The sequence below is a fragment of the Fistularia commersonii genome, chromosome 11 (genome assembly GCF_037954325.1).
Source record: "Fistularia commersonii isolate RoL2024-O1a breed Wild chromosome 11, RoL_Fcom_v1.0, whole genome shotgun sequence".
Taxonomy (NCBI): Eukaryota; Metazoa; Chordata; class Actinopteri; order Syngnathiformes; family Fistulariidae; genus Fistularia; species Fistularia commersonii.
Genome location: NC_141294.1, coordinates 579,358 through 600,038, shown reverse-complemented (window position 1 = coordinate 600,038; position 20,681 = coordinate 579,358). Strand labels below are relative to the sequence as shown.

At 52.0% G+C, this 20,681-nt stretch overlaps 1 protein-coding gene across 1 annotated transcript in view; it reads right to left on the bottom strand.

Annotated features, from left to right (window-relative positions):
* Window positions 1-20,681, bottom strand: part of colec10 (collectin sub-family member 10 (C-type lectin)) — a 59,271-nt gene that overhangs the window by 4,501 nt on the left and 34,089 nt on the right. The window contains exons 4-6 of the mRNA XM_086156017.1: window positions 6,508-6,579; window positions 6,175-6,312; window positions 1,275-1,346 (exon numbers count right to left, since the gene is read on the bottom strand). Coding sequence (XP_086012143.1) covers window positions 1,275-1,296 — 22 coding nt within the window. The 5' untranslated portion in view covers window positions 1,297-1,346; window positions 6,175-6,312; window positions 6,508-6,579. The remainder of the gene's footprint in view (window positions 1-1,274; window positions 1,347-6,174; window positions 6,313-6,507; window positions 6,580-20,681) is intronic.

The window sequence follows — 20,681 nt, the reverse complement described above, 5'->3', positions numbered from 1 at the left end:
AATAATCTATCGTTTCAGATGCGCGATCGGTGACGGTTGAAGCGCGGAGCCTGATAAAGTCAGCTCCGGCATGTGAAACGCCATCCAAGTGCGGTCGATCCGCAGAGGAACTCATGAAATCCTTAGGCTGGATTGTTGTTTTTCCATATGAATCAACGCATTATGCGTGATTATATAGCTTACTGCTTTAGATTCTTGCTCCTTTGGCCAAACCGCATGCGCTGCAAGCGAGCTGATGTGTGTGTGTGTGTGTGTGTGTGTGTGTGTGTGGCATTATAGCTGACAGGAAAGCAGATCATGCATCGGGCCGTCGTCCTCGGGAAAAAACAAAACTGGACGTGTTTTAGGTTTTCCCGTCTGTGACACGACCGAGGGCTAATTGAATTTTGGTTTGTTATTCCAGCCCGAAACCAACAAATCCCCCCGAGAACGCGCCGCTTTTCAGGTGTTTATGGGCTTGGAGCTCTGGAGGTTGCGGGGAAAGCCGGCGCTGTGACGGCGCGGCGTCGCCCGATGCAAAGCCGCTTTCCTGTAAGCGCATTAAACATAATGAATACGGAGAAAGCGGTCGCTCGGAACGACGGGGAAACCATTTCTGCTCGTAAAAGCAAAAATGAATAATCGGCGCAAACTTCCTGTGCGTGGCGGCGACACGACAGCAGAGGATTTTCTACAGATTCCGCTCGAAGCAGATACGCACTGCGGCCATTATAAAGAGACGTTTTGGCCTTAAAAATCTCCCGGCGGTTAATTAAAATGATATCTCGCACGTCTTCCTTTTCCATGCTGATTTCACGTCTTCGCATTGAAGAGCCTTCTGGAAGCCGCGTTCCTCCTCTTATAATTATAAAGCCATCGGGGCCTTGCGAAAACATCGCAGCTGCAATTTTTTGCAGCTTTTGGAGCGCGGCGTTACTAATGAAAGCTTCTGTTGTACAGTTTAATGGCACGCGTTAGAAGATGAATTCATTTACATGACGCCGATTGTTTTCCTGGTTCCCGGGCGGAACAGGAAATATGAGACGTACGATAATGCGAGCCGTTTTGTGATGAATCGCTTGCGGTCCCGGTTCGCCGGGGAGCCGGAGCTGGTCGCGGCCGTGGAGAGGAGAAAAGGGCCGCGTAAGCCTGCACATGTGGACGTACGACATCTTCTTCAAGCGTCTGGCTAATTTAAACCCTTTTCAATGAAGCTGCTGCGCTTTTCTCGTGAAAAGCCACGCGGCCATGTTAGCTCCACCGCCGCGCCGGCGCCCGCTTTCTCCACGTCTTACCGTAGTCGCCTCTGGGCCCCATCTTTCCTGCGTGACCCGCATCACCCTTGAGTCCCTCTGCTCCTCGCGCCCCTGAAAAAAACCAGAGCGGTGAAGAACGGGGGGATGAGAAGGTTGGAAAGAGGGCGAGAGTGAGTTTGCAGGGGAACGAACGCCATCCGGATTAGATTTGGCACACGTGTTGGTCGCAAAGGACGGATAGTGGAGATCCGGGCGGGAGGACGCCGAGGTCGGAGCTGCCCGGCAGGAGGCCGGCAGGAAGACGGCGGAGGAGGTTAATGGACGGCACGAGGAGACGGTGCGGAGGAGAAGGTCGGACGGCGGCGGGCGATTGGTCCGCGAGGGGAGCAGCCCGGAGGAGGGAGAAGCAGATCCATCTCCAAACAAGCTTAAAACAATCATGCTAATGGTTCCAGATTCCCATCAGAATTGCTCTTTTGTTTTTTAACTTTCAAATCTGTTCATCGCATCTCGCCTTTTGAAGATGGAATCGGCCTTCGGGCCGTTTTCGACAATCCCTGCCGCGCAGTCTGGCTCCAGCGACTGATATCATCATCATTATTCTTGTTATTATTTTTAGGATTGCGTGAATATCTCAGGCCGGTTCCAAGATGCCTGTTTACAGCCTGTCCCTGGTGTGTGTGTGTGTGTGTGTGTGTGTGTGTAGCTGCAGGGGAAGGTGAAGACAAGAAGTGCATCGCACTAAATCAATATATTATCTCTGTGTGTGATCTTGTGATTACAGTTTGAATCTTTCTAGAGCGTTCCCCCGGGCATTACCCTTTTATCATCTGTCATTATTGCAAAACACACTCGGTGTGTGAAAGCACAGCGAACGACAACTGGATTCGATTATTGACACACAATTTCACAAAGATAAAAAAAACAACCCCGATGTATTTCGGCCATTCCCGCAATTACTGGCACCAGAGATACAGAGCAGATGCAAGTGAGCGTTCCAAGGAAGAAGAGGGAGGACATGGAGGAGCCGAGGAGGGCGTGTGTGTGTGTGTGTGTGTGTGTGTGTGTGTGTGTGTGTGTGTGTGTGTGTGTGTGTGCGTGCATGTGTGTGGCCCTGCTTTCCACTCGTCAGGGTCCAGCAACATGGAGGCCGCTATTCACACTGGGGTCTGGGGATTTTTTTGTACAGATCCGTCTTCTGGCTGTGGGTGACAGGTGTCTGTTAGGGCCAGAGTGTGTGTGTGTGTGTGTGTGTGTGTGTGTGTGTTTGCCTGGGAAAACTACAGAAATTGAGGCATTTGCCAGTGGGTATTTCCACAGGAAATTATTCAATTGTAAATTAATGGCATTTAAAATACTAAGTGTAACACTAGAGAGGTGTATTAACATACTCAGGATTTTTGACACGCACACACTCATGCACCCATGCACACACACACACACACACACACACAGCTACCACAGCAGTCCACCGTACACTCCAGTGACGTGCAGTCAGCCGAGGCAGGGGAGGCCGGGCCTCACCTGGCACCATGGAAAGAAAAAAATGCAAAATGAAAAAATAAATTAAATGCTTATATTTACTCAGCGATTTGTTCTATGAAGTTGTTTTCCACTTGCCTGCACCATTTTTAGTTATTTTTTCCAAATTTTCTGGAAAAACAATTCACATTTACTGTTCAAATATGAAGAAGAGACATAGCGGTGACGCGGCAACCAGCTGAGCCCGCTATGGATTACACAATGATTGTGCTAACTGTGCTAGCGTGCCATGCTCTGAGACCATAGTGCTGTCTCTGCTGATGTCACTATTAAAAAAAACACTTTTAATATAAGAACTAAATTTCCATTGTTTGCTGAGGTGTCGAATGTTTTTCACAAACAACTGTAACGTGTTTCTCGTAATCATAAAACGACAGCGAAGAGTCATGAGGTGAGGCAGGCGGTGACGGTGCCTCATGGTAGGGGGCGCCGCTGATCCCAGGATCCTTCTTACTACTCGGCTACAGAATAATAGAATTAGCAATAGCGAGCTACTGTAAACAGTTAGCAAGTCAAGTGCGGCCATCCAGCAATTTTTGGCCGATCTCATGAGGCTGTATAGCTCACAAACGCTGAGGGATGAATGGAAATCTCTTTTTGGCCCAGAAGGATCTCATTCAAACTGTTCCTGAGGAGACAAAGTTGCTCCGGCCGGCGGTCACCGTTCCGACTACGCCAGCGTCGGCGGAGCGCTCGTTCTCGGCACCCAAAAGACTCAAAACATAGAGTCGGAACAGGAGCGATCGAGGACGACCGTCTTCGCTGGCAGTGATTTCCATTGAGACGGAGAGACTTTCAAAACCGAAGAAAGAGAAGGAAGACTTCTACAAGCAAGTGATCGATGCTTCAGAAGGAGCGGCACATGGATTTCATTTATGAATAAAGCTAAGAGATAATAACGTTTTTTTCAAATATGCTTTTGTTCTATGTTACAGTTCGTATATGTAAAGAATGCTGATATGATATCTTAAACAAAACACACCGAATGCCAATAAAACGGTAAAGCAACTCTGTAGGTTCATATGTTTGTAAATCTGACGGTGATGCCGTCGTCGCCTCGCCAGGCATCGACCTCAGCGCACGTGGCCGCTCCACTGCTATTTGCTCAAATCATTGTTTAACTTGATGACTTTGCAGAGAGACGAGGCCCGCTGGACGCGACCCGAAGATACAAATCCGACGGCGACGTTTGCGCAAAAGCCCCGAGAAGGAACCGTGGTAACGTAAATATTTAGACCTCTGTGACTTTAAACACAATTGTTGGAAAATGATTCGAGGCTCTTTTCTTTTCCTCCTCCCATGAATCCAATCTGCTCTTCTGTTTGAAGTTGCGGCTTTTGCCCGTTAAACCGTCAATCTAAACTTTCAGATAAGGATCCTTCCTATCACCGCCGTTGGGGCTTTATCACGGCCAACCCCCCCCCCCCCCACCGCCCCCTCCAACTGGTTTAACGTCTGGATTCTGCGGCAGCTGGAGGATGAAAAAAAAAGAAGAAGAAAAAAAAAAAAGGTGAAGGCCGTGTTATTTATCATAATCCAACATCTCAAGGCTCTCCGCTGAGGCCGGCGGCGGACCAGCGGCCAAAAAAGCATGAGAGCGCGAGGCAGCGCTCGAGATCTTAAACCCCGAACTGAAAGTTCAGAGCCGAAACCGAAAATCAACAATTTTTTCGTTTTTTTTTTTTTTTCCCCCCGCGTTTTAAAAGCTCGGCGGACGGAGCGCCGAGAGCCGGGTCGCACAAAAACAAGCGCTTCCAAACCAGATGTTCCATTCGCTGCGCATATGCTTTCACTACTGTCTGCGCGGGGAGGGTCTTCACAGGAACACACAGGATTATATAACACCCATGTTTGGAGCAACGGCCCAATTAATCAGAGCATGTGTGTGTGTGCGTGTGTGTGTGTTAAAACGTCGCGTGCCCGACGGTTGACCTCAAGAAGCCGGGAGCTACAAATTGTTTCTGCTGTCATTATCTGTCACATATTCCGTCTTGACGTTCCGAAAATCAAGCCAGTGTTTCCTGTAAAAATGCCCCCGAATTAAGATTGTAGGGAAGGCGTGCGTCATCCGCCCAGCCGCCGACACGCTGCAGTCGCGAGGCCTCGTCGCAGCTGCTGTCGGCTTCTCACCGAGAGGCTATAATGACGGGGTTCGCCGTAGCGTTCCAGAATCGCCCCAAAATCCGAGAGCGCCGAAAGGCGAGAAAACAAAGCGTCCGTTTCTTGACGCTCTCAAAGCGAAAATAAGTACAAAACGCAATTTTATCCGACGTTAAACCCCCGACGACGAGCTTCGAGGCCGTTCGCGGAAAGCAAAGGTCGGGGAAGGCGGACGTTTAGTTCAGTCGGCGGAATATGGGGGAACATCTGGAAGCGCGGAGCGCCGTCAGATCGGCGCGGGATCCACGGGAACAATAAGTCAAGTCGAGAACACATTTCTCTTTTCTGCTTCATTTAGGAACATCATATTTGGGAATGCTGACCAAACCTGAAGCAACAGAATACTTGAGAAGCCCCTCTCTCTCTCTCTCTCTGCAGTTGTTAGCAAAGTATAAATCCTGCAAAGTGCAAAACCACTCCTCTTCTAAATGGCTGTCTTAATAACGCTTGAAATACATTCCCTCAGTTCCTGTTGGCTTGGTGCACAGGAGGCCGCGACGCACGTGTCACCGTCAAAGATAAAGAAACGTCAAATAAAAATTCATGGTTTTAAGAATTATCTGTATGATCCCAACCATTAAAAAAATACATCGAAAAGGTTGAATTCAGCGATCAAACGATGCGTTCGGCGGCACGTCGCCAATATGGTGTTTCAGAAAGATTTTTTTTTCCCGTCATTATAAACGCCAAGACCTTGTGGCCTTTCATGGAAGCAGAATCATTGTCGCTGATCGGACGATAAGCTGCGGAGGCGAGGCGGCAGGGCAGCGCCGTGCAGCCGCTTGTTGCCGCCGTCCTCCTTCTGAAATGTGGTCAAATAAACTTTTCCAGAGGTTTTCCTGGAGAAGGATAAGGTGCCTGGACAAAAAATATTGATCTCAAGTATCTCTTTCTTTTCTTGTCGTCTTCTTGATGAGCAACCCCATTGACGCACCGGAATTTAACGCTTGAGGGTCAAAACTGCGCCAATTCACACGTTTATTTTTTGGAATCAACATGACGTTACATGCCAGACATTCGCTTTTATCCAAAGCGACTCACAAGAAGTGCAATTCAGTCACCCGAGATCCGAAGAACCAGTCGTCGGAAGTCAGAAGTGACCACTCAACCAAGAAGCCACCTCAGAACCAAACACATGCATACATTCATTTCTTGGTTTGTTTTTTTCGGCAGGGTTTGGGTCCAAGTGCGATTAGTAGGGTAGTGCTTGGTGAGGAGGTATGTTTTTTTAGCTCACAGCGAAAGATGGGCAGCGACCCGCCGCTCCGAGCTTTTTCGGGAGTTCGTTCCACCGCCGAGGAGCCGAGAAGAGCCGAGGAGGAACCAGAATGAATTGTTTGGAAGGTGCAGAGCAGGTTTTCTCTGTCCGTCGCCTCTTGGCGCCGTAAGAAAAGAATCGTTCTCTTGAGTTCCTACCGTTGTAGAAACGCCTCCCGAGGAGCGAGCGCCTCGCCAGCCGTGAGCCTCCGGCTCTGCCGAGCGCCAGGAGCTTTGAGACCTCGAGGTGGGAAAACGCTCTGACGGTCGAGACCGTTTCCGGCCGTCAGGACGGGAGGTCAGGACGACCTACCTGGAGGTCCCGGCGGTCCGTTCTTGCCCAGCTTCCCCTCGTCCCCCTGGCCTCCGGTCTCGCCCTGGTCCCCTGGACGGAAGGCAAAACAGAGGGATCCATAAAGTTACACAGAGAAGAGTTACAACAGAAATGCATCTAACAGGAGCTGGATTTGCTCCGCGGACCCGCGGACCGCCGGTTCGGCCCGAGCGGACCGAGAAACCTCGGGCGCGGGTTCGTCAGCGGAGGTCGACCGTCCGGTGTTTTGAGACGGTAACCCGCGTGGCAAACACGACTCCCACCGAGGTATTGGCGACGGATTACCAAGTTTAATTGGCAGAAGACGGAGCCCGGGGAAAGTTTTCCGAGTGTCTCTTTCGGCTGCCAGCGACAGCGTATATCTTTCTGAGAGCCGGGGGTTGGAGAGGAAGGATTGTAACAAACCCTCTCTATTAGTCTGGAGGAGTACTTACGGAAATTGACTTCTCTCCTCCTCGGGCCCTGCAGACATTATCAAATAACCCAGCTTTTGAACCCTTCCCTCTTAAAGAGACTGCCGAGCCGAAACCGTAGACGGGCGAAATTATTAACACGCCTCGCTTGGGTGATTTAGATGTCAAGTACGGGGAGAACGCTCACTTTCCCAGCAGTAGTTTTGAATATTTTCGGGGTACGAGGGAAACAACCGCTGATTTATGTGGAGTTGAATCGACGTACGTGACGTTAGCGGACGAATGAATTCGGGGTGTGACGTCAGCGTTTCCGTCAGCTCCACGTTCTGCCCTTCTGGCTCGCCGCTTTGAAATCGGCGCGCCAGCCAAACACTCAGCAAAGTGTCCGTCGGCAAAAGCGCTTGTCCTGAATTCGGGGTCGCAGGCGTTCCATCTTTCACCCTGACACACAACTTACGGACGACGATGAACCCAGAATGAGCCCGAAACAACAACACAACAACCATCCGCTCTGGCAGTCACATGACATCCTATACTCTATTTTAAAGATTTCACACACACAACCGTTCATCCTGTCATTCACACACACACCCATCACTGGCTCATTCACACACCATGTAGACGCCAGAAGCCTTTCACGCCGTCCTTCCCGTGTTGTTTAGAGACATTCAAGCGTTCACCCTGACATTCGCAGCTCATCTGGACACAGAAAGCCTTTCTCTCTCTCTCATCTGAGGACAAACAATCATTCATCCCCTCCTTCTTATTTCACGTGGAGACGCCCGAGCGTCCGTTCACTCGTTCATACGTCACGTTGCCGCCATCGACCGTAAAGAGATGCATCCCTTCTCATTCCTGCGTCCGGCTGTTCGGGTCGAGCGTCCCGTGGGAGGAACCCGGAGCCTCGGATTCGGAATTGAACCGGAAACCTTCTGGCCGTCGTGAGGCGGAGGCGCTGACCGCCGCGCCGGCGTCACCTCACCCATGTTTATTGAAAGAGGATAAAATAGAAAAGGGAAAGTTCTTGGTGGCGTAAAGTTCAGGAATAATATACATCCGACACCCGCTCGGGGCATGGGGGTGAACACACACACACACACACACACACACACAGAGGTCGGTGGTATCTAAGATGAGTCTTGGACAAATAATCTCCCCGACTGTCTAAATACACAGCGCCACAATGGGACTTCCTGAGTTGCCAAGGAAACGGCGTTTCCACGTAGGTCACGCAGGGATGGTGCCGAAAACATCCGAAGAGCAACCGAAGGCCGTGTTCCTCTCCTGCCTCTCCCGCCTTGGGTGTCTCTCTGTCGGAGCTGAGGGTCTGAGCCTTTTTATGAGGTCTGTCTGTCTGGAGCAGCGGGGGAATGAGCTACTGGATGCCATAAAATGGAAAGCGCGCACACAAAACGGAGGCATTCCCTGAAAAAGGGGGGTTATGGATTGCGGGCCGCTATTAAAACTACGGGACGCTGCGTGCTTGCCGCCTTTATCAGCGGCCTCGGCGAGGACGGAGCATGTTACGGGTGTTCCCTTGGAATTTTCCACTCTGGCTGTTTTATTTGACGCATACAGACATTCGCACGACGCTCGGAGAAAACTTCCTTCGCCGCCACGGAAACCAAACACGAAAACCAAACCGGCAGACGTTCTACTAGACTCACTATCCAAATGACCTCGGATTCTCCTCATTGTGCACACACACACACACACACACACACACAGACACACACACATGTGTGTTACCTTTAGCTCCAGGTAGGAGGGAGTTGGTGCAGACTTCGGTGGTGGCCGAAGCGCACATGAAAATAAATGCAATGCACAGGAGCCACAGCCCTTCGCTGCTTCCCGCCCTCCTCATCTTCCGAGGCAGGCGGTGACTTCCAGGCGGCGGCGGCGGCGGCGGCGGCGGCGGCGGCGGATCCTTTCTCCAGCCGAGGCTCTCCACTTGGAAGCCTGCACAACTATGTGCCCTTCAGGGAATTTAACGAAAGGCCTGATAGATAACTGCAGAGCTTTTGCTGTTGTTGAGAGAACACACACACACACGCACACACACACACACACACACACACTTGTTTACAGAGGCTTATCAGCTCTTTTCCAATCAGCGGACCCTCAGCAGAGTTTCACATTCCTCCAGGCCCCTCAGAATCCCTGCTTGACCGAGTGTGTGTGATGGAGCCGCCGTGAAATCTGTGGAAACTGAGAATTAGCGGGTTAGCGCCAGGGTCACCGGTTGGATTCCGTGTTCTCTCCGTGTTCTCTCCGTGTTCTCTCCGTGTTCTCTCCGTGTTCTCCGGTTTGCTCCCACGGTCCTGGCGACATGCATGGATGTGTTTCTCTCTACGTGAGTGTCCAGAGAGAGAGCAGGGATCGACTCCAGCCGTAAAGGTAATAAATGAATCCCAAGATATCTCGGGGTTCATTGATCTGCGGTGGCTTTACAAATATCCCGGTATGTGGCGGCTGCAGCATGTAGCGTCAGCGTCACGGCTTATCCTCGGGAGGCTTCTCAGTCGAGTAAATCCGCCACCGTATTTGGGCGAAGATTTGGATTGACTGACGCCTCAGCAGTTTGGATATTTTCTCAGGTGAGCGAGCTCAGCGGCAGGATGCCGACGGCGTCTGGGGCCGAGCAGGGAGCCGTTAAAGACCTCCGAATGAAAAAAAAACAACACTGACTTTGGAAAAGGCAAAGATCAACTTTGGAAACTTTACTTTTTTTTTTCTTTTTTCTCCTCGGCAAAATAGATGGGAAAAGCAACAGGGTACGGAAAGACGGATGCGCGACCCGACATCGGGAAGCCATTGTTCTGCGCTCGCTTCTCCACGCGCCTCAACTGATGAAGGATCTTGTCTTGTCTTATTCTAAAATAGCTTGATTTACTTTGAAATGTTCTTTCATTCGTCCATTATCTGCGGCCCGGGTAAACCAGGTCCGAGACACGGCAACATCCAGAGAAATACAACCACTCGCTCGCTCATTCACACACCAGACGCTCCAACAAGTATCTGCTGTATTCACTCGTTCGCACCAAAAGCCACATTCACTCACTCATCCATGTAATATATTCATACAAGCGTTCACCCGCTTCCTGCCGGGCCGGCGGCACACGATCCCAGAGGAGGACGGGAGGGCGGAGGGGAGGAAGAAGAGAGCGAAAGGGAGGCGCTTCGGTCCGAGCCACATGTCTCGGCTGAAAGAGGGATTTTGCTGCTTCCAGAGCTCGGCCGAGCGCTCCGGGGCTCCGGGTTCCGGGTTCTTGGTTCTGGGCTTCGGGGCTCTGGGGCTCTGGGGCTCCGGGCCTCCAGGCTCTGGGCTCCGGGGCTCCGGGTTCCAGGTTCTGGGCTCCGGGGCTCCAGGCTCTGGGGCTCCAGGTTCTGGGCTCTGGGGTTCCGGGGCTCCAGGTTCTGGGGAGGGGCCGCAGGTATCAGGGGCCCATTAACCAGACAAAACAGACAGATCCATCTTCGTCACCAGCACGGCGGCCCCGAGGGAGTCGGCCGTTCACCACAATAGCAAGGTTTATTCGTGTTTTCTCGACCCCAGAAGCAGAAATCTGGAAACGGGGCGGCTGAGGTTGAACCCCACGGTCGCTCGGGGTGAATCTTTCCTCCGTCCGCGGCCGACCCGGAAGCCTCTTTGCGTTCGCGGGCCTCGCGGAGGAAAGGTTTGCATGCGCCTCGGGCCCTTCGCCGCCGCCGCCGCCGTCCGTGACGGAGTCCCACAGAAGTTTCTCTTGGCGTCCGCGAGCGTTTTCTCGGAACGTCAAACTCCGCCGTTTCCTTCCAAGAAAGCAAATACGATTGCGGACATTCCTTTCGTTCCCGCCGGGAAACGCTGGATTTTTGAATTTATTTTTTTATTATTTTGTGTGCATAAACTGCGTTTTGATGACATTTAGTGAGCGAAACACCCGCACTGTTTACATAACGGCCATTAAATAGCGCGCTCCGGGGCGAGCGGTCGAGGAAACGGAAAACACCGGCTCCCGGAAACGGCGTCCATAAAGCTGTCACTGTGGACCGATGCAGTTTGTGAGATGGAGGCAGATGATTGGCGGCGAAGGCTCCCGAAAACTGAGCCCCGCTTTCACCGTTTCCTCTCCAACACCACCCGCTCGCGCCTTCGTAACCTCCGGATTTGACAGCGGAAGTAGCGTCCTCTGTTGCTAAAGGTAGAAAATGCTCACCTGTACCTTCAGCGGCCGAATGGCCCATCGCTCCAACCAAGCGACCACCTTTGGGGCTCTGGACCTTCTGGAATTCTACGCCACCTCCACGTCAGACCACTGCTAAAAGCAATGAAAACTGACTTTTCCCATCACTGTCTTTACATTAACTAATTTTATTTTATTTTATTTTATTTTATTTTATTTTATTTTATTTTATTTTATTTTAAAGTAATTTTATTTTAAAGTAATTTTATTTTATCTTATTTTATTTCATTGTATTATATTTGGTTAAGATTTAATTTAGTTGTATTTAATTTGTTTTGGTCTTCGTTTTGTTTCATTTCATTTTATGTTATTCATTAGGCCATTACTTTCGCTGCTTAACCGGCAGCAAAGGTGACAGGCGTCCGGAGCCTAACCCAGTCTAACCCTAGTCTAACCCAGTCTACCCAGTCTACCCAGTCTAACCCAGTATATCCCAGTCCATCCCAGTCTTTCCCAGTCTATCCCAGTCTATCCCAGTCTTTCCCAGTCTATCCCAGTCTATCCCAGTCTATCCCAGTCTACCCAGTCTATCCCAGTGGATCGCGGTGCAGCTTTTTGTGAAACCCAAGCATTCAGTGTCTCATTCACATGTCGCCTGGAGACCTGCAGCCATTCATCCTCTCATTCTCACATCTGGGCAATTTAGGGTCTCCAAAGTTTTTGTCCAGTGACAGGATATTGGAGAACCTGCATGGAAAAAAAATCTGAATAACGATGATGATTATTATTATTATTATTATCATTTCCACATGTGGGATCTTTCGTTATTATAATGGTTTAAACGCTGGTATTTCAGAGATGCAGTTTCCTTTCCGTATCCCGAGGCCAAGCAAAAGATCTGTCATGGAATTATCTACTTGTTCTTCTGAGACCCTTTTTTTTTCAAAGTTAAATTGTTTCACATGTATAGACGATTGTTGCGGAGATGGCAGGGAGAGCGCGGCGTGCTAAGCAGCGCTAGCTAAAAACCTTTCACTCCGAGCTAGTTTGACAGGAAGTGGCGTCGGTTGCGTGGCATTAGCGTCTTATCATGATTTTGAGAGATGATGTACGGCTGTGTTTTCCTCAATTAAGCTGCAAACACACACACACACACACACACTAATAAGCCTGCTATCCCGCGGACTAATCACTAACATGTGTTCCCGACTGCAGTCTTTCCTTAAGTATGTGATTCACGCGCCCCGACTGAAGGGTGAGTGTGCGGCGCTGAGCTGACCACAGAGCAGCCTTGTTTTCTCCTGGACTAAAAAACAACAACAACAACAACAACAACAACAACAACAACGACCTCTGTCCGACGCTGGAAGCGCCCCATTTGGGCCCAAACGGCTAAAACCTTAGAGAGCGGCTGAGCGTCGGTGACAAATTTGTCGGCGTCGGACGGCGGCGTATAAAAAGTCCCGCTGCCGACCGCAACGCTGCTGAGAACGGGTGTCATAATTGTCCAATTAGCGCACGCCGTGTTTCCTGGTACCGGCCCGTCCTGGAAGGCGGCGGCGGGGGGGTGGGGGGTGGGGGGGTGCGACCCGACCTCTTTATATGATTTCCCTTTCTGAGAATATGAGTCAGATGAAATGATTCCCCGTCGCCGGATTCACTTCAGCAGGAACCAATTACAGTTTAACTTCGGCACTTAATCTGGGCCTGGAATAAATACATCCATTGCAAAAACAAACACTGAACATTTTTCAACCCCAACAATTATTTTGGCGCTCCCGCCGAAGGTTTACGTGTTATAAATAGCGATTTGACGAGGCCGCGTCGTGAAATAAACCACCGTTGAGCTTTATCCCGTTTCCCCCGGGATGCCGCCGTGCCGCGGCCGACACGCTCGCCAGTAGCGACGCGCGGCTCGTTCGGACGGTTTGCTACGAATCCATGAAGAAAACGCCGTCGCGAGTGTCGACGTCGCTCGTGAGACTCAGATAGCGGTTATGGTGATAAAGAAGTTGGATAAAAGGGAAGGCGGAGAAGCTTTGTGCAGGAAGCTCTTCCTTCGCCGCCGCCGCCGACCCCTGCGCTTGATGTCGTCGGACGCCAGATCCAAACGAGCCGCCGCTTCGCCGGCATGAATCAGCCAGGGATGTTTTTGCCAGAAACACCAAACAAAAAACAAACGACAAGGAAATTGTGAGCAAACGAGCAGCGTTGCGGCGGCGCTGATGGATCGGTGTTTACATCCGCCGCGCCGCTTCAAAGTGTGGCGGCGTCTCATGGCAGCGCAGGAGAGCAGGGACGCTGCCGGGCGCCGGACACACCTCTCACTCCAAGTCACTCCCACAACACCAAACATGCAGTGTGTTAGCTGCACCGTTACCACCAATGACACACACTCACACTCTTTTACACACCGTACAGGCTGGAGGACCGAGCAGCTCCAGGAGGTGTCTGGACATTCATATGATCTGAACCTTCCTTCCTTCCTTCCTTCCTTCCCTCCTTCCCTCCTTCCTTCCTTCCTTCCTGCCTTCCTTCCTTCCTTCCTTCCTTCCTTCCTTCCTTCCTTCCTTCCTTCCTTCCTTCCTTCCTGCCTTCCTTCCTTCCTTCCTTCCTTCCTTCCTTCCTTCCTTCCTTCCTTCCTTCCTTCCCCTCCTGCTCCCCGGCCTCCACGCTGTGTCATCAGACATTTCAATCACGGTTTCCCAGAAAAAGCAACGTTTTTTTCTGCCGGCATCCCCGAAATAAGAGCATTTCATTTTTTAAAATAAACAATCAAATGGGATAAACAGGAGGAGTAAATTACGGGTGGCCACATCCATCCACCATCCACGCCGCGAGATAAACATGCACGAGCCAACGTGCGCGGAGTCACCGTCCCCGACGGCCCGCCGAGACGACCGAGCGCCTCATTAGCCTCCAACATACGCCGTGGCACAGATGGAATCGCCGGCGGCGAAAAAACAAAACAAATCCCGAATAAATAAAAACAGCGGCCGGACGAACTTCGACACCAGAAACAGATCAGATTTGTTTGGAGGAAAATTCACAGCGAAGGGAGAAGGCGGACGCCGACCAGAAATATAAAGTCGTTTCCATCGAATCCCGACCTCCCCGGGATCACTAATCTCTCGGAGGCGCTGCGCGGTGAAGAAACGCCGCGCCATTATCTCAATCTTAATGAAACTTTGGATTAGATAGGGACCGATAGGTAAGCCGCAAATTGTCGACTGCCATATTAAATATTCTGAGTCAGACGGCTGTCGAGGGAGAAACGGAGCGAGAGAGAGAGAAAAAAAAAACAAAAACCACCTCCGCCGGGTCCTCCCCCGTTTTCTCACGCCTCCACCTCACGGCTTTTTGGACGCGCCGCTGTTTTCACAGTGGGTTTCCATCCAGACCTGCGGTCGTGCACTTTTAATATCAAAAATACGCCTCGTTCCCCCAAACCGGGCGCTCGGGCCCAGATTCCTTCTCCGAGAGGAAATGAAACCTGCGTTGCAGCCGGGGGGAGGACGAGGAGGACGAGGAAGAGGAGGCGGAGATGTGGTGCCGTTTGCTGAAAGAATGTCAAAATGAAGGCCGGGTCGTGTCGGATCTGTCGGCCGGTCCACGTGGCTCGGCGCGGACGCTTCCATCCGCACTTTTTTCTTCTTTTTGTCAAAGCGCGTGCCGACCAGACACGACAGCCTCCGGAGACGCCCCGGGATTTGGCCGCCAATCATCCTGTCAGCCGGCGGATCAAGGCGATTAAAAGAACAGACTGCGTCTCTCCCGTCTGGTCTGAGGTGACGGGACGGCTCGCGTGCCGATCCCTTCTCAGAACGCCGCGGCGGGATTCGATCGAAACAATGAAAATCTTTTATTTTGGTGGTTTCGGCGCGGCCGCCTCCTTCCCCTCCCCCCCCCCTCCCGCTTTGGGTTTGATGGAATAAACAGAAAACAAGACGATGGAAACCCCTTACCAGGGCTTTCATGTCGCCGCGGACAAATTAGTCGGAGAATTCCCCCTGAAAACGTCGTGAAAAGCGGTTTGGTTTGCAGTTTTAAAAGCTTCCCGGTATTCGACCGTCAGCCTCTTGGCAAGGTCGCGCCTTCCTCTCACACTGAGTCTTTGGAGGGGGACCCGATGGTTAGGCTGAGACCTTCTGAAGCCTCAGGCGGGCCGGCCTCGTGCGCACACACACACACACACACACACACACACACACACACAGTCTAAAACACTACATAAGGATCACATCTCATTTCTGACATTCCTGGACGTAAAGTGAGTGAGAACAGCTGCTCCGCTCTGCTTTACGTCTCAATATTCCGGCCCGTTCCTTCGCCCGACAGCCGTTTCGGGCTCGCCGCCGCCGGTCGCCGCCGGCTTTCCCGTCCCGGTTGTTCGTGACTCCGGTGTCGTCTCGGCCGGAGGGATTTTTTTTTTATCATCAATAAACCGAAAACAACGGCAGAAATAGGCTTTAACGATGCGACTTTTTTTTTTTTCCTGCGTTCATTTAAAACGACACTATTAAGAAAAAAAACAAAACAGGGATACTTAGTTTATACTGGTCTCCGGTTTCTTGGAGGGCTGAACAAGAAGTCCTTGGACACAAACGGAGATCTTCATTTCAATGGCTTCTTCTGTTTTTTCCTTTTTTTTTCTTCCCCGGGCATAAATCACTGACACGGAGAATTTAATTTGCAGTGGAAGACTTATGGGATGACAAGACGACGGCTGGAGCGCACCGATGTTGGAGCCCGTCGTATTGCTTTAGGCACATGGAGCGCATGTGTGCGCGGCGTCCACACACACACACACACACACACACTGAAAAAGGTAGCTGCCGTTCCATGCGGAATGCGTGCAGGTCGGTGGAGCCGGAGGGGGCGGGGCTCGGCCCGTTTCCCGGACGGAGTCGACTTTGCCGCGCCGAAAAAAGGGACGACGGGGCCGTCGTGGCACGCTAGCGCCTGGCGTGATGTGTGGGCTCGGGTGCGGGTTCTCCACTAATGCGCGCCTTGAAAGGCGGCCTGAAATATGGGCTGGGGTAGGTGACAGCTCATTAAGAGACCTACCCGTTCTTCCTGCCCGGACCCATAAATCTAACCTTTCGCGGTCGGCGGCTCGGATCTGACAAGAGGAAGGCCCGGGGAGTCCGAGTATCGGTGCCGTGTAGCTGGAAGTCATCGATTCCGGCGGAGGGAAAACAAATTGATGCACTTACTTGAAGCCGCGGCGATGTGGAAACGTTACCAGCCGGCGGATTCATGAAGTGCGGGGACGGGAGATGAAAGACGTCCGTATTGATTTGTAAAAATTTCCCCGCGGCTGCAGGTTTCACCGGCTTTTCTCTTTTTTATGCCAAGCACAGCAAAGGTCTGGAGGTTTGCGAGGAGAGTTTGTTTTACACGGGTCACGTGTGAACGACTGCTTTTCCAGAGTCGGCCGCATCGTTTATCGGGCCTTTTCTATGTCATGCGACGGACATTCGTTCCAGGAAACCGTCCGGCCTGAAAACAAACCTCTGTGAAAGGAGGACGAGGACAACGCGGAGAGCGAAGCCGCCGCGGCGTTCCTGCTCCGCCGGACCGTCTGATGTGTCGACGTGTCGTTATTTCCCGAACCCCGACGTTAGCTAACTCCCGACTTATTTTGGCCGAAATGTTGATTTTCCTCCGCGAGCCTCGGAAACCCGTCGGAGGTGCGGCGGGCCGGAGGAGCTCGGACCTGCTCGTCACGCCGCCTCTCGCCGGTACAGTCCGTTTTGAGTGAGAAAAAAGCCGACGGCGACCAAAGCGTTTTTTTGAAAAATGACGCTCGCGATGGGCGTGGCTTAGGAGTTCCGGCAGGCACCGCGAGTCGCCACGGAGCTGCGACGAGGTCCCGCCGCGTGAAAGCGGTCGTGCAACTGACCTGAACTGCAAATCCTATCTGGTGGCCTTCCAAATGTGGATGTAGGGCGCTTTCCCAGTGAAACCAGAAGCTCAGCCTTGTGGCGTCATGTCAGAGCATTCAGGGCGTTTTCACGGCCCGTTCGTTCGCGCTGAATCAGTGGATAAATCGCTTCTCAGAGTGTTGTTATTGTCCCCCCCCCTTTTTTTTGGGTATGTTGGGTTTCACACGACCGAAAAGCCACATGAGGACCTGCCGCTCTGCTCGTCGGTTAGAAATGGCGGTGGGTTTGTGTGCAGGGACCGGCTTTTTGTTTTTCTGCGGGTCGTTTTGAAAGTCTTTTTCACGGGACGGGACTCGACCCCTCCCCCCCTTCGCCGTCGAATTCCGCCATCCAAAAAAGTGAGTTTTGTCACGCCCCACCCTCGTAACAACATCCACATACCGTCCCGAGACAGGATTCCTTTTTAGTTTCCGTTAAAGAACACGGACAAATCCAGCAGGACCGTAATGGACCCACGGGAATCTTGTGCGCCGCTGCTGTGGAATGCACTTTCCCCACTAACTGCTCAGCCACGAGGTTTAGCATTTGCTTGATTTGGTTTTAGCTGCTAGGATGCTTCGCCGGAGACGTCAGCGGGGGAGGGGGGGGACGACACCTCCGTGACCTCGCGGCGGTCTGTCCTCGCTCGCTCTGCCTTTTACGCTCTCCTTCTTCTGCCACGGCGTGAAAGACAAAACACGATATTTAATTTTGACGAACCCGCAAAAGAAGCCGACCGTCGTTTGTCTCTTGACAAGCGAACCGATGGTTGCGCGTCTCCGTACGAGGCCATGCGATCTGACGGCGAGCGGTCCGAGGCGAGTCCCGCCTCTCGGGCGCCGTCGGCCGGGACGGGCCTCCACGCCGACGCGGCCCCGAGAGATAATGAATGAAAACACGAGAGAAAACCGAGCGCATCGCAGAGATAGTTTGGCATTCGGTGATGACGGCCACACAATCCTCCGGACCGCACAATCAGGCGACACAAATCAAGCGGCAGAAGTCAAGAAACTGTACATTTGTGAACACAATGGCGAAGCAGCTGCGCGAGCGGCGCCGAACAAGTCCTTTTTTTTTTATTTCTTTAAAGACCGGCTAGTCAGCATTTGTGTCATGACTAATAATGAAACTGTCTCGACCATGTTGGGTTGTTTTTTTTTTTTGTTTTTTTTCAAATCCAACTTGCCAAAGACTTTTTAATCCAGTGGCTGACAGATGCATATTGAGTCCAGATAAATGACTTGAAATCTCCACTGCCTTCATTCATCATCGTCAAGATTCGCTTCCCGTCTACCGACAGCCGGCGGGACCGGCTCCTCGCCAACATGTCCGTACGTCCGGCTGACACTCGCTAGCGCGGCTGCGGCAGGAGGTCGGAGGGATTTAGAAGCTGCGTTTGTGAAAAATAACAAGCGGAGGGTGGAGAGGAGACCCTGAGCTCCCCAAACTTTGCCTTCCGCCCGACAGCTAGCTTGGCAGTCGGTGAGCGCACATAAGCAAAGTTCACGGAGGCCGGAAACAGAGTTGACGACGACAACCGACCCAACAATTTGTCGACAAATACGCACACGCGGAGGGACGGCGAGCGTGGCGCCTCAGGGACGCTGTGCCGCCAGAAAGCGCGTCAGAAAGCACGTCAGAAAGCGCGTCCAGAAAGCACGGCCGAAGGCGACGGTGGGACGGGCGACAGGACGCGCTTCCTTCGAGCCAGCTCGTCCAAGCTCGCGACCTCAAGTGACCGCCGGACGGAGTCGCATTTCATCACGGGTGTGTGAGGGACCTTTCCGTGGCAGCGTGCAGAGCACACACACACACACACACACACACACACACACACACACGAGGTCATGCAAACATCCAAAAGCTCCCGTGCTGCGCATGCGTCTGACCGACTGTCGCCGGGATTTTCAAGAAGCCTAAAAGTCTTCTGGAACGCGCAGCTCTTGGAATCCCCATTCTTCCAACGGGGATCATAATTTGTTTAAACTCACCTGTCAAAAAGAAACCACTTATTGTGTTTTTCTTTTGGTTTTGGAAGATTTCCCGTCCATTACGTTGGAAGGTCACTGGATGCGGTGAATGTGCTCCCGGCCTATATCCGCTTCTATTCCTGACAACAGTGAGCTGTTTGAAAAATACACAATCTTTTTATGGTCAGATAACACTAATCCTGTTTTTCTTAACCCACCGCTCCCTGTCCTATTGCTCCAGACCGTATTTAATCTGTGATGAAAAAATGTCTTTTTGTTCTTATTCCTCTCATCCTTCTTTCTTTGGTCGATTGAGAAAACATTCTGGCCAGAAGAAACGCCATAAATCAGCATGAAGGTGGCCGGAGCGTCAGAAGAAGCTCGCTTCGCTCAGACGCGTCCGACCGAGCTTAAAGAGGTATTTATTTACAACGTCTGGTCCGAGTACTTATTGTTTATTTTTCCGCGCGGAAAGGATTTCAGATTTTCCCAAATTGTGACATTGGACGGCTCGGACTTTGTTCTTCTGAAAGCAAAGCGTCGGCTGTGGAAGCGGAGAGGTTCTTCGAGACGGCGACCATCGCAGACGTCCGGGAACTCTTCATGAACTCGTCACGTCTCCCTTTTTTCCGAGCCTCTCTTCCCACCGTGTCTCCTGACGTTTCGTGAAATGTGCCCGACGACCGAAAGATTCAAATGGGAGCTTTTTTTTTTTCTCTTTTGACATGACGTGAGAAAATAAACCGTTCCAGTCCACTTAAGGATTATGTGAAGTAGGGCACAATTGGAAACAGATGCAGTCGGCCACTGGGACGGATGGAAAGAGCACCGACTTTGTGAGCGTGTTGAAATCTCACTTTAACTCTCAGAGTCAAAGTCACGCTAATATATTGTTTTCATCTGTGCGTAAACAGCGCCCGTTTGACTCTTCTGCTCGGGGCCGCGACCTTCTCGCATCGACGGCGAGCGTCGGCGTCGCCTCCTCCCGTCTGCACGCCGAAGCGTCCTCGGGCAAGACGGCGAACTCCCCGGTCGCTGCGGGGGTCCGGCCAGCACCTCGCCCGGCGGCCCCGCCGCCCTGCCAGTTGGACACGAAATGTAGTGCCTTGAAACCTCCGGTCGATGACAGCGCCCTGCAAGCGGACGCCCGGCTTCCGGGAAACGTCCGGTTACCATTTGTAGACCTGTCCTCGGACGGATTCCGTAAAAATAACATCTGTCCAGCATTCGGCCGTTTATCGTCCATATAGATTGTCCTGCAATCGGGGTCGCGGGCGAACCGGCGCCCGATCTGACTGTCGTTGTGCGAGAGGCGGGGTTTACCCTGGACCGGACGCCAGCCCGTCACATAGAGACATAAACCAATCACCGTTCTACCGGACATCGGGGACGGCAGGGCTGACCTGCACCGCAGGGAGCAGCTTGGGGTTCAGTGTTTGCACCAGGACATTCGCAAGAAGGAGCCAGGAGTCGAACCACCGACCTTCCCGTGGGTTGGAGGCCTCGCTCTACCAACTCCTGCCAGAGGAACGGCTTCTCTCGGAACTCAACTGCCCGTCCCAGTTGAAGCAAAGGAGCCAGAGAGTCGACGGACGTTCGACGACTGAAAATTTTGAACATTCGATAGATTTGTCAGAATTTAAAGGTGATAAAAACATTCTGTACGAGTGTTGGAGG